Source organism: Apostichopus japonicus, chromosome 12, assembly GCF_037975245.1.
Source record: "Apostichopus japonicus isolate 1M-3 chromosome 12, ASM3797524v1, whole genome shotgun sequence".
Taxonomy (NCBI): Eukaryota; Metazoa; Echinodermata; class Holothuroidea; order Aspidochirotida; family Stichopodidae; genus Apostichopus; species Apostichopus japonicus.
The window spans coordinates 4,509,697-4,523,858 of record NC_092572.1 but is presented as its reverse complement, the minus strand read 5'-3'; the positions used below and the strand labels follow the sequence as shown (position 1 = coordinate 4,523,858).

The 14,162-nt window shown below is 35.9% G+C and overlaps 1 protein-coding gene and 4 non-coding genes across 5 annotated transcripts in view; all 5 read left to right on the top strand.

Moving 5' to 3' along the window:
- Positions 1-14,162, top strand: part of LOC139978074 (guanylate cyclase soluble subunit beta-2-like) — a 38,725-nt gene that overhangs the window by 9,399 nt on the left and 15,164 nt on the right. Inside the window, exons 2-5 of the mRNA XM_071988038.1 lie at positions 5,250-5,323; positions 7,370-7,461; positions 9,848-10,111; positions 12,222-12,400. Of these exons, the coding sequence (XP_071844139.1) occupies positions 5,250-5,323; positions 7,370-7,461; positions 9,848-10,111; positions 12,222-12,400 (609 nt within the window). The remainder of the gene's footprint in view (positions 1-5,249; positions 5,324-7,369; positions 7,462-9,847; positions 10,112-12,221; positions 12,401-14,162) is intronic.
- Trnam-cau (transfer RNA methionine (anticodon CAU)) lies at positions 69-140 on the top strand. The gene has a single exon. It is a non-coding gene; the product is annotated as a tRNA-Met (tRNA).
- Positions 492-563, top strand: Trnam-cau (transfer RNA methionine (anticodon CAU)). Its single transcript has one exon. It is a non-coding gene; the product is annotated as a tRNA-Met (tRNA).
- Trnam-cau (transfer RNA methionine (anticodon CAU)) lies at positions 704-775 on the top strand. Its single transcript has one exon. It is a non-coding gene; the product is annotated as a tRNA-Met (tRNA).
- Trnam-cau (transfer RNA methionine (anticodon CAU)) lies at positions 916-987 on the top strand. The gene has a single exon. It is a non-coding gene; the product is annotated as a tRNA-Met (tRNA).

Below are 14,162 nucleotides of genomic sequence, written 5' to 3'. Positions count from 1 at the left end.
CTGATTCTTTGAGGATTTTTTTATATTATGGAGTATTTGGTTTCTTTATCCATTCAGTATTTTCAAGCAGCAGAGTGGCGCAGCGGAAGCGTGCTGGGCCCATAACCCAGAGGTCCGAGGATCGAAACCTCGCTCTGCTAATTACATTTTATTTTCACATTATTGAAACAGGCTGAACCAATCGATTATTTGTGACATCCATTTTGGTGTTCTGATACTTTGCTGACTTTTGTATCATATAGAGTATTTGGTTTCTTTATCCATTCAGTATTTTCAAGCAGCAGAGTGGCGCAGCGGAAGCGTGCTGGGCCCATAACCCAGAGGTCCGAGGATCGAAAACTCGCTCTGCTAACTACATTTTATTTTCACATTCTCGAAACAGGAATGAACCAATCGATTATTTGTAACATCCATTTTGGTGTTCTGATTCTTTGAGGATGTTTGTATCATATGTAGTATTTGGTTTCTTTATCCATTCAGTATTTTCAAGCAGCAGAGTGGCGCAGCGGAAGCGTGCTGGGCCCATAACCCAGAGGTCCGAGGATCGAAACCTCGCTCTGCTAGTAACGTTTTATTTTCACAATCTCGAAACAGGAATGAACCAATCGATTATTTGTAACATCAATTTTGGTGTTCTGATTCTTTGCTGACTTTTGTATCATATGTAGTGTTTGGTTTCTTTTTCCATTCAATATTTTCAAGCAGCAGAGTGGCGCAGCGGAAGCGTGCTGGGCCCATAACCCAGAGGTCCGAGGATCGAAACCTCGCTCTGCTAATTACGTTTTATTTTCGCATTTTTGAAACAGGACTGAACCAATCGATTATTTGTAACATCAATTTTGGTGTTCTGATTCTTTGCTGACTTTTGTATCATATGTAGTATTTGGTTTCTTTATCCATTCAGTATTTACAATAAGCAGAGTGGCGCAGCGGAAGCGTGCTGGGCCCATAACCCAGAGGTCCGAGGATCGAAACCTCGCTCTGCTAATTACGTTTTATTTTCGCATTTTTGAAACAGGACTGAACCAATCGATTATTTGTAACATCAATTTTGGTGTTCTGATTCTTTGCTGACTTTTGTATCATATGTAGTATTTGGTTTCTTTATCCATTCAGTATTTACAATAAGCAGAGTGGCGCAGCGGAAGCGTGCTGGGCCCATAACCCAGAGGTCCGAGGATCGAAAACTCGCTCTGTTTTGTTGTGTGTTTGTGTGTGTGTGAACTGTGTGTCTCTCAATTTTTTCTGTGATACCCATCCATGTTATGTTTGCTTTTCGTATGAGAGTTCTTAACCAGAGCCGAACCACCATTTTTGTACTTGTAGTAAATATGTGTAAATAACAACATGCGACCACGCGGTCTCGATTTCTACTTCAAAATTTCAAAGCGCCTGAGAAGTTTTGAAAATATTGCTTTATTAAACCTGCCTAAGATACTGCTTGAAATCAGTGATCAAATATATGGTGTTTCAATGCAAAATGTCAATCACAAAAGCAGGTGTTAAAAATCTTACGAAAATTGTTTGCTTCAAGTCAAACTTATATAGGCCAGTAAAACTGCTTTGCGTGCACAGCATCTAGTCTAACTTAAACTGCATATAACAAATGGACAAAAAGATTATGTAATGCAAGGTAAGTAACCATTCCCATACAGGAAGGAAACATTTTCAGTATAACATTATCCGATCCTCAAGGCAAATGTGACAATAATTGTGGTTCTAGTAACATCTGTCTATGTTACGAAAAGGAAACATTAAAAAAAGCACTGCTGGAGATTTTTTCAGTAATGATAAGGTCTATTGAAAATATCCTTAAGTAAAAAGTGTGTCAGGATGCTTTAAGAGAGAAAGAGACCAATAGAGAAAAGCCAGACGTCTTAGTACATCGATTATCATGGAAAGATAAGTATATGTCGAAGGTCAACCGTGCTTTCTTCAAAGTTATCTTTGTCATCATGTTTTAGCCTTTTTAACATCTCTTAGTTAATGGTGCATAAGTTTAAATAGAAACTTTGGTTCAATAAATGTTTGAAGTTTCTTCAGATAGTAGAATTATATGTTATATTTCACCCTGGACGTTTTTGAACTGACTAACTTCAAACGTTTTCTAGAAATATTCGATTTTCAATGAGCAGATATTATCTGTTTCTTGGTCGTGAGATAATGCAAATGGCAGCATGGGTTGACTTAAATCATTTCACCAAGGAACTGTTATCAGGTGCGGACCCAGGGAGCGGGGGCATGGAGAAAGCAAACTCCCTCTACTTTCTTCAACTGCACGCAACAATTCTAAAGTAGTTATTTATTAAACCCTTCCGTTTAGACCTAACAATAGACCTATCATTTTGTCCTGATTCAACGACCCCAGGACCACCCTCCCCCTTGTTTTTGAAATCCTGGGTTCGTCCGTGGTTATTAGATTCTAATCTCAGTAGCACACATAACATATACATACACAAACACAAACATACACACACTTGGCGTTTTCCATACACCACTGAGCATAATAGCGTAATGTATATTGATTACCATATATATTTCTCTACGGTTGTGCCGGTATACTCCGAGGCTGTTGGTTTAGGTAGTGGAAGGATTATCATAAGTTCGGTCCTAAGTCTCGTTTCAGGCAATCAACTTTTGAATATAAACTCATATAAATCATAATTTTACGTGACATGGCCTACGAGCAACGTATATTTTGAAATAAGAGCGATTTTTTATGAATCCAATATTATCTCTTGAGCGCGCCTCAAGTAGTTTAATGAATATTTATTTGGGTGTCATACTTAAAAGACAAGAGCCATAAAGCTTGAGAGCCACTCAGCAGTATACTCATCATCTTTACCATGACATGACCAACCGACGTTTATTCCGAATTAAGAGTTTTTACTTCTGTTTAAAGTGGTTCCCCATTAGAACATATTTAAAGCAAAATGTAAATTGCTGTTAAAATCCAGTGCAATTTTGCAAGTTGGTTTTTAAGACTGGTGTAAGGCATATACAAGATCCTCACTTTTATTTTTTTGCACTAAGAATAAAGTTGAACAACTTAATTTATGATATACTTGCATTAGATTTGTTAATCTCTATTCAAACAGTCTGGTTTGGATGAAGGTGTTTGCATGATCTGCAGGTTGTGTGCCAAATGTATACCTATATAGCTGGTCCATGTAAATATAATTATACCATAGACGACAACATTTATGTATCTCTTATTGTTATTACTAAAATAATCTTATTTTTGCAACAATAAAATGGCTGATTAACTAGCAATTCGATTTAGATATAAAGTTGATATGAAAGAAAATTATCATAACTGGATGCAAAATTTGTCGCCTAAACACTAAATCAACATTAACGTTTATTCGCCTACTGGCATGCCCAAAGTTAAGACGCATTACAGCTGCTATACAAACAAATATGAAGTATTAATTAGTTTAGATAGAAAAATATGTATTTTTTATTATGATTGACGGCTGTCTAAATGCTTGGAGAAAACTTCAATCAATAAAGCCTAATCGTAAATAAACGCTGGTTTAATTAAAACAAAGAAAGACATAAAGTGTAATTGGCTACATTCGATTAACTATACAGCTGTACATCCCTTGAGCGAATTACCGACAAGTATCCCCAAGTACCGTATACCGGTTTATACCACATTTCACACTGAAACGATAACCTTAATGAGTTGCTTTAAACATTGTGACTTCTGAATAACATTAAGATCATTAATAGGAACGACAGGTCGCCATTGCACTTCCTTCACATCTCGTTAAATCTTGACAACCATTAATTGATGATAACCTTTATCGCTCGAACAGATCTCGTAACATTGGTTGTTTTGTTTTCCGATTCAACTATTTATCCTTTTAGTCTGTTTAGTGGTTTGACATTTGTGATGTTTTATGATAATGCAAAACTTTTAAGACTCAGAAACTGTAGTCAAAAAGTAAAACATGAAATACTTGAAAGTATAAGCTCTCGCAGACTAATTTCCTTTACTATTTATCTTGTTTTAATCTCATCGCTCACAAAGGGAGGATGATAGATTGTAGTTCCTTTGCCAGCTGAGCCATAAACGGCTATGTCAGTTGCCATAGCAACAGTTCGTAGGGTAATGGTTAATTTTCCTGAGTAGTTACTTTTTGGAGGTCACCCATGGTGGGGTACCCTCAGGGTGACCGGAAGTCCATGTCTGAGGGGGAGGGGGTCAAAACATGTGGGTGTGTGTGCGTGTGTGTGTGTGCGTGTGTGCGTGTGTGTCTGTCATCGTGTCTGTCATCTTGTCAGTCAGTGTGTGTCCAATCTTGTGTCAAAAACTCCTCCCAAACGACTGTACCGATTTTTATCAAACGTTGTGGGAAAGTTATCAAGTGTAAACCCTTGTGTCTCGCAGACTCCCGGAACCAAAGGTCAAAGGTCAAATTTAGTTAGAATCGAGTTTTTGCTATAACTCCAAGGGGAACATTGAAGAGACATGGAACATTCACATGTATCATGGCATTGCCAAATATCATCAAAATATGTGGTTGTCATGGGAACCGAGGTCAACGGTCACGTGGTTTAATGTCAAATATATATTTTATACCAGTACCCAGTCATTAGTTACACGCCTAGTAAAAATGAGGAGCATAAACCAAACATACACTAAACCTAGATCTAGCTTAACCTGCACTATACGTATAGCCTGAACCTAACTGTTAGGTCTGGGCAAATGATTAATTCAACTAGGCTACATAGAACAACATTGTGCCTGGTATGATCCAGTAATGTGTGAAAACTTGGGTTTATTGACGGGCTTTGGAATTGACAAAAATGTCTACATGCCACACAGGATACAGCGGCGGTAACGCGCTACGATACTGATAGCGCGTTCAAATGAAAACATTTGGGAAAGTCGCAGTTTTGGTGGTATGGTCATCTATATATACAAATGGTGGTATGGTCATCTAATGTATTTGCACATATCGTGGTGTGGTCACCTATATATTTATACATATGGTGGTATGGTTATCTATGTATTTAAAATATAGTGGTGTGGTCATCTATGTATTTACACATATCATGGTATGGTCATCTATGTATTTACACATATCATGGTATGGTCATCTATGTATTTACACATATAGTGGTATGGTCATCTATGTATTTACACATATAGTGGTATGGTCATCTATGTATTTACACATATAGTGGTATGGTCATCTATGTGTTTACACATATGCATTCTTTTTCGCTTCTTTTTACAGTATGGTATCATCAACAGTAATCTGAAAGAGGCGATTATTAAGAAGTTTGGAGAAGAAAAATGGCAACTTATCTGGTAATTATTTTTATTGGTTACGTGATTTTATCGCTTAGAGAATATTGAAATATCAGTCGTAACTCAACAAATTTGAAATGTCATACAGACGTCATCGAGAGGTACTTGTTCTTTAAATCCTCTTCTAAGGCTATTAAATACTTCTTGTTGATTACTCTTTGAAACCTGATACATTTATAATGTGTCTTATATAATCTGTCAATTTTCTCCGTAGTTATAGGCTTCATTAAATTGCAACTCTTTTGTAGAAAATGTTGTAAAAGAAAGGCGAAGACATTTTCAGCTCAACTGTCCTGATGACGTCATTCTCTCTACTGTTGCCAGGTGCATTTGCAAAATATCCCAACATTAAAAAGACAGTCATTTCTTCGTGATACAAAATGGAACGAGAATTTGATTTTGATCTATAAATGCATACGACTTTTAGAATTTTTTTTCAAAGCAAACACTTAAGCCAAGAGTAGATCCCTTTAAATCAGGGTTTTCCTAACTTATCCCCCCACGAACCCCCTGTGGATGTCAGAGTTGTCCGCGAACCCCCAACTTTTCGAGACAAAATCTGAGTCATTAGTCAGTTTTATACTATAAAACGCATAACAGTGCTTCGTAAAAGATCAAGTTCATAGTGTAATATTGTAATGAAAAAAAAAAAACAAGTGATGAAAAAATATTTATTTGGAAACTTCAAGATCAGATCAGCTCTTTATCTTCACGACATACTGTCATGCGTACACCATCTTCACCAAAGTCATGCGGCCTGTGTCTGTTTCATAATTCAGTCATTTATCACATGCACGGTACGGTACTACTATGGCAACATATGCCTATGGAACGCGAAAAGAGGTACGACTTTTGTGCATTACTAAATTATATGATATATCAGATTTTAGTTCAACAAAAAGTACTCTAGTTTTGACTTTCAAAACGTCTCACGAACCCCCAGGGATTGACCCACGCACCCCCTGAGGGTTCATGCACCCCAGTTAGGGAACCCCTGCTTTAGAGCGAACCGTCCATTCACCAGCCTACAAACAAAATGATAACATTAATGAAATCAAAAGGCTCCATATTTTTAAGCTTTTGATCTCAAGTTTATCAATTTATGGCGCAGAGGTCATAGCTAGTGCTGATAATTATATTTGGCTCAGTAGAAAATATTGTCAAGAGATTTCCACTTCAAAAAATCGTGATTGTAAGGAAACCATCTCTAATTTTAACACAATGTTCCTGAAATGGAATAAGTACAATGTACACCAATGGCTGCAGCTTTATACTACAAATAGAAGACAATTTAAGAACTGTAGCAAGGAGGGTTTAAATTGAGCAAAACTAAGAAAGACTTGTGGACCAAATTTGTAAATAAACTTTGGGTACAAAAGATACGTCATCCGGTTTAGCGATCTGCTGATAAAATATCCAGAGAAAGAGGAAAACGGAATCTAGAATAATTATTCTTCATCCGAGTTCTAAAATTGTAAACTACAGTCTTAGTTTGAACGGATTTTTTTGCCACTTTTATTGTTTAGTTAAGATGTAATCATTGACTTATAAAATGGTCCATAACCTTCGATTTATACTCAATTTGGATTTTAACCAATATATCTTCATTTCCCTACTTTAGTTTATTATTTTATTATATTTAATTATATCTTTTTATTATATTTAACTACATCTTTTTATTATATTTTGTTATATTTTTTATTAATCAAGACTTCTTGAATAAATCCATCAAGTTGTATTCTACCATCACGGATGATTTTATTGATCGTATAATATGTCAGTGTGCTTCTTCTATAGTCGAGGATTCCGATCACCCTCTCTTTGATTTTTACATGAAACCACGTAGATTTTACACGATCCCACGTATGCGGACAGAACGGTTTAGGCGATCATTTTTACCTATAAGTATTAAGACTTTGAATTGTATGATATATAGATAACTTTTTTTTAACCTATTTTTGAGATGGTGTAGTCCATTTTATTAAATTGTCATTTTATGATGAATATCAATAAGTTTTACTTAACTTTACTTTACTTAATCAACAGGCAAGATCATAGTAATAACATTTTCAATCCTTTCGAAAATTATGAAGATCAACCCACTTACGACTTGATCGATTCAGCAACTACCATCCTCGGTGAGTAAGGAATGAAAATAATGTTCCAACTGAATTATCTTTTCCTATCATATCAATCTACACCTCCGCCCCACCCCACCCCTCCCCTCCCCACCCCTCCATCCGTTCATCAGTTTTGCTCGTTTTATTCTATTTGACTCCCATAACAATGTAATAATCACTGCTAAAGTTGAACATATATCCTTAGCAGTTATACTACAGCGCTCTAAGCAACACATAAGCAACGTTGCCTTAAGTTCCATTAAATTTCGACAAAATGAAATGTTCTTATTAATAACAAATATAATTCATTAATCCTCAAAATGTTGAAAACCACGCGCAGAGACCATTCACTTTGTCTCTTCAAACTCGTAAGACTTTTAAAACAATTCTTAGAATTCCCTTGAGAGGAATGATAATTTTTCGTAATGATCGGAGTGTGAGGTTATGTATGTATGTATGTATGTATGCGTGTATGTATGTATGTATGTATTTTAGATCCTCCTGCAAGCATGCAGGAACTCGCGAATAAGCCATCATTGGCTTATCAAAGCCGCAAGCTGACCGAAGTCAGTCTCTTAGATTCATATTTTAACGTCCATGATAATTAATTGCCAATTGTCAATAAATCTGTAACTGGACGACATACATTAATCTTGGAGTGACTCGAACTCGGGACCTTATGATTGCAAGGCACCAGCGTTAACCACTGAGCTAACACTCCCTTTAAAGACAAACCACCAAAGAAGCGGAAACATCGTCTTGTACATTTATACACTTTATATACTGGAAAATACCCGGATAGTGAAACAGCTCCCTGATAATATCGTACCAGTATATGATCTGTATACGAGACCTTTACGTGAGTTCGTATGCTTGTACTCGTAAGCTAGCGTGGGTGTTTGTACTTGTACTCACCTTTATGGAATTGTACTCGAACTGGTACTCGAGGCAGTTTTTAAATCTAGTATATAGATATTGGTGCAAGATTAAGTAGTCCTTTAAGCGGTACTCGGTTTTGTACTCATAACAAGGGGAATTTTTCTCGTACTCAACGTTATTCTACTTGTATACAACAAGGTACACTCGTGTGCAGGTCTGTTGTTTACACCATACATCAACGTATAGTACCAAACAGGGAGTTCCGAGTTTTACATCGGTCTCTCGTGTGAACGAAATTGTAATCCAGATCCAACTCGGAGACTTAAATTCGAGCAAAGAGGGAGGGGGGGGGGGGCGGGGATGAAGATAGAGTCCCAAATCAAACGGTGTACACTCTCTTTGACTATAGGATCTCACTTCATTTATACAAAACCATTAGGTTTATTAGATATGCCACAACGCATATTTGTGATCGCGTGTTACATTATGCATACCTTACACGACTATAGTTTTAAATTGTATAAACTAAAACAAGCTTGTTTATCTAGAGACGCCTCTGGAGAAAGAGAGCAGGAAGTCAAATAAAGAGAGAATCTAGTTTCGTGCTCGTTTGATTCTCTCATGTTAAGAACAGTCTTCCATCCAGCTTCTTCTAAATTCTCTCGTCAACAAGTCAGAGAGCCTAGCTTATATCTTAACATCATATGATACCATTTAAAAGACTTTTCTCCTAAAAGGATTTACGATCTTTTATATCGATGAAGACTTAATGGTGTATATATCCGAAGGGAACGTGTAGAAGTAATCACAATCCGGTTATCCGTAAACAAAAGATTTTCCTGATTATGAGTGAGGCTGTAAGTGCAATACAACTAATCTACAGCAATGTACGGAGTGCAAGGACTCACTGATTGGTTGCTTCCATGATTCATATATACAGATGTTATGACTCCGTTGCACTTGTTCTGTATTCTGAGGACTTGAACATTTCCAAGTTCTCTGACATCATTTGAAGAAAAAAATCACCACGTCCTCACATGTGCTCTATTGTTAACCGGTATTGTTAAGGCTAGTACATGAATTTAGAACAATGGTTCTTATACAGATGCTATGACTCCGTTTCACTTGTTCTGTATTCTGAGGACTTGAACATTTCCAAGTTCTCTGACATCATTTGAAGAAAGAAAAATCACCACGTCCTCACATGAGTTCTATTGTTAACCGGTATTGTTAAGGCTAGTACATGAATTTAGAACAATGTTTCGTAAACAGATGTTATGACTCCGTTGCACTTGTTCTGTATTCTGAGGACTTGAACAATTCCAAGTCCTCGGACGTCATTTGAAAAAAAAAAATCACCACGTCCTCACATGAATTCTATTGTTAACCGGTATTGTTAAAGCTAGGGTAAATGAATTTGAACAATGGTAAAGAACAATGGTGTCCTCGGTCTGTATGTAAAACACACCTTTATGTCTTGACATGAGCGTTATACCTCAACTTGTAGTCTAATATTGTCTTACAGGCATGTCACGAGATGACATTTGGCAGCTCTTTGGTGTACATTGGGTTGTCTGGTGTATGAGTTCTGGCTATGACACACTTTTTAGGACCCTGGGAAAGACACTGGAAGACTTCCTGGGGAACCTGGACTACCTCCACAGTGCCTACATGAAGACGATGTACCCAGAAATGGTGGTGCCATCCTTCAGAGTGGAGAAGTTAACAGATGGAGACATTTTGTTACATTACTATTCCAACAGACGAGGTATATGTGGATATGTGTCAGGTAAATCAAAGTGGCCTCGGAAAAGGTCATCTGCATACTCCTAATTAGTAATTAAGTTCATTAAAACCCTGAATAGTGTCTCTCTTTTGTTTCTTTTCCGTATTCTTAATTTCTTAAAGTATTATTCGAGGTTGCAATAAGAATGTTATCTCTCAGGATAGGAGTCTTTTTCCCATCCCTTGCTTTCAGTGATCGAAGTAGCCTACATTTAATTAGTCATGCCCTTTACTATAGATGGATAACGTATGATAGTTGCATGAAGAAGTTTGGGCATAAAGTATCTCGTATCCGAAAGACAGATCTTTTTTATTTCCATCTAACATGTTGCTGAAAAATCTTTTGCTGTTTTAAAATTCAGCTAATTTCTAACAAAAATTGTATTTCCTTACATCACCATGGTAAATGCCTCGTGTGATTTTTATCTCGAGTGCTGATTGGCCATGGGAAAGTTTAGTTTAGTGACGTTTGAAATTGTGTTGCAATGCACAAAGTTGAGTTCAAGTAAAGTTTTCCATTTTTAATAAAGACAATGAGAAGAACCGAAAAAGGTTAAATATTTAATCTATTTTTTTAGTAGACCAATAGTTACAATCTTGGAGCAATGCTATATTGTAAACAAAGTCTCTACCTTTGTGATCTTATTTCTTTTCTAGTTTTGTTTTTTTGTTTTCTTGTATTTTCTCTAAAAGTGCAGGAGGTTGTTTCGTTTTGAAAAATACCAAAATATCCAAATCCTATTCATATAAAGAAATATGTATGAATATTTGAACTTTGAATTTCCTTTATAGGTGAAAGAAAGTACAATTCAAATGAACGACGAAAAATAATTCGCTAAGATTAAATCATTGGAAGACTTTTGGGAAAGAAGCGTTTGAAACAGCAAAGATGACAAAGGAAAGCACATTTAATATTTATGACCAATAGCGGAAGAATTTCTTGATCAGTTGATAAAGGGATTAAGTTTGACCGGGTATTCATAGATTTTTCTTCTTCTTATTATTATTATGTGAATAAGAGATAACCGTTTATCAGTATAAACTGAAGTGTGTTATGACACCGTAACACATGTTAGACCTGTCAGCAGATGCTACTGAGGAAAAATTACTAACAGACGAATTTCATTAGTCAAAGGCTGTTTCAAACTAATGACTGGTTAGGAGTCTAAACAACTGTCCCTATGTTTGACTAGTATAGTTTGGTTAGTTCAGTCAATCGTTATGTATAGGATCGTGTGTTTAAATTTGTTTTTTTGCAAGTCCTTTTCAGTAGCAACTGGTCATAAATGTAACACATGTTAAGAAATTATAACATGTTTATGTGATTAACTATACCAATATAAAGAGAAAAATGCTATTCCTCGAGATGAATATCTTAATCGAATCTTAATTAATCACAAGCTATTTATGATCATAGAAATACTAATTTGAAGAACTTTGACGAAGATTCCATCCTCATCCGTCTGCACTCACAGTTGGATGATGGTGAACTCTGGCGAAGATTGTCGTTAAATTAAATGAGAAAGTTATTTTTTTTCTCGCTAAATAACAATCGTCTATTAAGGACAACTCTTTGAATCTGACACAGCTTGATAGAAGGATTGGTAAAATTAAATCTTTTATAACTTGACGACTGAACTTAAAAGGTTCTTCAATAAAAACCAACTATTTATCAGCTCTGGGCAAAATGATCAAATTCTTTATAAAAAAAGGTGAAAAATACAACACACTCATTTATTTTTGCATCAATCTTTGGCATGTCATACTCAGTCTATAAGAAAACATTTTGATCCAATGTTATAGCGACACAAGTTCCGCTAGGAGAAGTGTCCGGAATCAGGTCGGGTCAGGGAAATAATTATGTAACCAAGCCTCTTTATCACGCTTTATATTTCCTTAAGTATATATTATGAAACATAGAAATGCGTTTTGCTTAACCTACATTTTCCCTGCCCTCTTAACACTTTCCCGAAACCCCTAATTGACAATAGTTCCGCACTGTATTCCCTTCCCCCCCCCCTTTCCTACCCCATACTTCCGTTTGCTTCAAAATAAAAGTCACGTTAAATAGGACTCGTTCAGAGATAATTCTTTTATTGATCTCCTAACAACAGGTAGTGTTCGAGGCGTGGCTAGAATCATCTTTAACACAGAGATTGAAGTGAGTCTGCTGAACAACAGCGTTAATAAAGCCGACGAGATTACGACCACCAAGGAACATTATATATTCCTTATTCACTTTCTGGACTTTAATCTCCCCCCGTTAGGTGAAATGGGGTACATACCAGATTCGGTAAGCGGTAACATATATTTATATATACATATTTATGTTACAGACAATAACAGATTTATCTTGAAGAGAGAAACATTCCGCACTATCTATAATAAAATAATCCAATATGTTTATCTTATCACTAATTCTTAGATCAGTGATATAACACATATTTGCCTGATCCAAGCTTCCCTTACTGCAATGAGCGGGGTCACCGTAGACCATATGTTATAACGTCATCACTGTAAATGTTCTTCAAACTTCTTTATTAATTTAGGCTGTTATAATCTTTCTGCTGATTTTATCCGTGAAGTGGGCAGCGGTTAAACTCGGAATATTCGCCTAGATGTCAATGTACTCTAGGTATAGATTTTCCATTAATCGGCAACTTTCTTATAAATTTAAAAAAAAAACATTCTATTCGTCTGTCGATATCACATTTAAGGCTAATAATAGTTCAGATTCTTGGCTCAGTTCCCATGATGAGATTATCCACTCTGCTGGTGCCAGATAATATCATAAAATATCACTGAATTTGACAATTTTATATCTTCACCATATAAACTGCTACGACGATGGGATTTCAACCTAGAGAGGCAGAAACTTGTCAACAAAGTTGTCTTAACCGGTCAATTCCGGCCACTGCAATGTCCCTTTCAAAAACCGGACTTAAAAACTGACCGACATAACGTGTATCAACACGTTACAATATTGTTTATATTTTTACTTTGTCAGAAATAGAAACAACTATTTTTGATACTTTGGTATCAAAATGGTCAAAAAACATGAGTAAGATGCGATATTGTGAGCATGTATATAGCATACAAAAATGAGAGTTACAACAAATATGTTGGGTAAAACATTCAGTATGTTATGGTTAAGATCAATATATTAGAATTCACAATAACATTTCATACTTTACATTAACACACAAGTTGGGATTAATATCAACATTTCAACATGTAACAGCAGCAAGTAAGGAATACCGTTACATTATAAAATTCAACGGAACATGCTTTAAAGATGAACGATAATGACCTTTCAGCATTAACCCCAAAAAATACGATTTTATTTACGAGAATTTTTGTTTGTTTCCGTTTTACACATCTGAAAAATAAAGTCCATCCGATCTTGAAAACGGCTGAAAAAAAAATCCTAAACTTGTCGATGTTTTGAAAAAAAACAATTGGGCTTTTCCCGAAAAGCGGTATGATGATCACGTGATCCACAGTGACCTGTGACGTCATAATACGACTGTAGTTTTCTAAAAGATACGAAGACTGTGACTTATTTGTTGTACTCTCAAAATGATAAATGATCATTTTTACATGTCGATATCATTTTAACATGTTGGATACATTGCTAACATGTTCATGACAAACCCAACATATCGATATCAATCCTAAAATGTTTATATTAATCATATTATATACATGTTGAAGTTTTGTCTAACACGTTCATGGTATTCCTAACATTTTGTATAACATTAATATTAATAACATGTTAAAGGTAATTCAAACACGACGTGCATGTTGACGTTATTTCAACCATGTATCTATGATCATCCCAACATTTTGAAATACCAACACCCGTCCTACACACGTGGATGTTAACCATGACACATGGTAGCCAACACTAACATTTTGAGGTTATTACATGTTGCTGGTAATTATATAAGATGTTAGGACACCGGTCCTAAACACGTTCATGTTAAACATAACACACGGTTGCCAACACTAACATGTTGATGTTATTACTAACATGTTGCTGGTAATCCTACAAG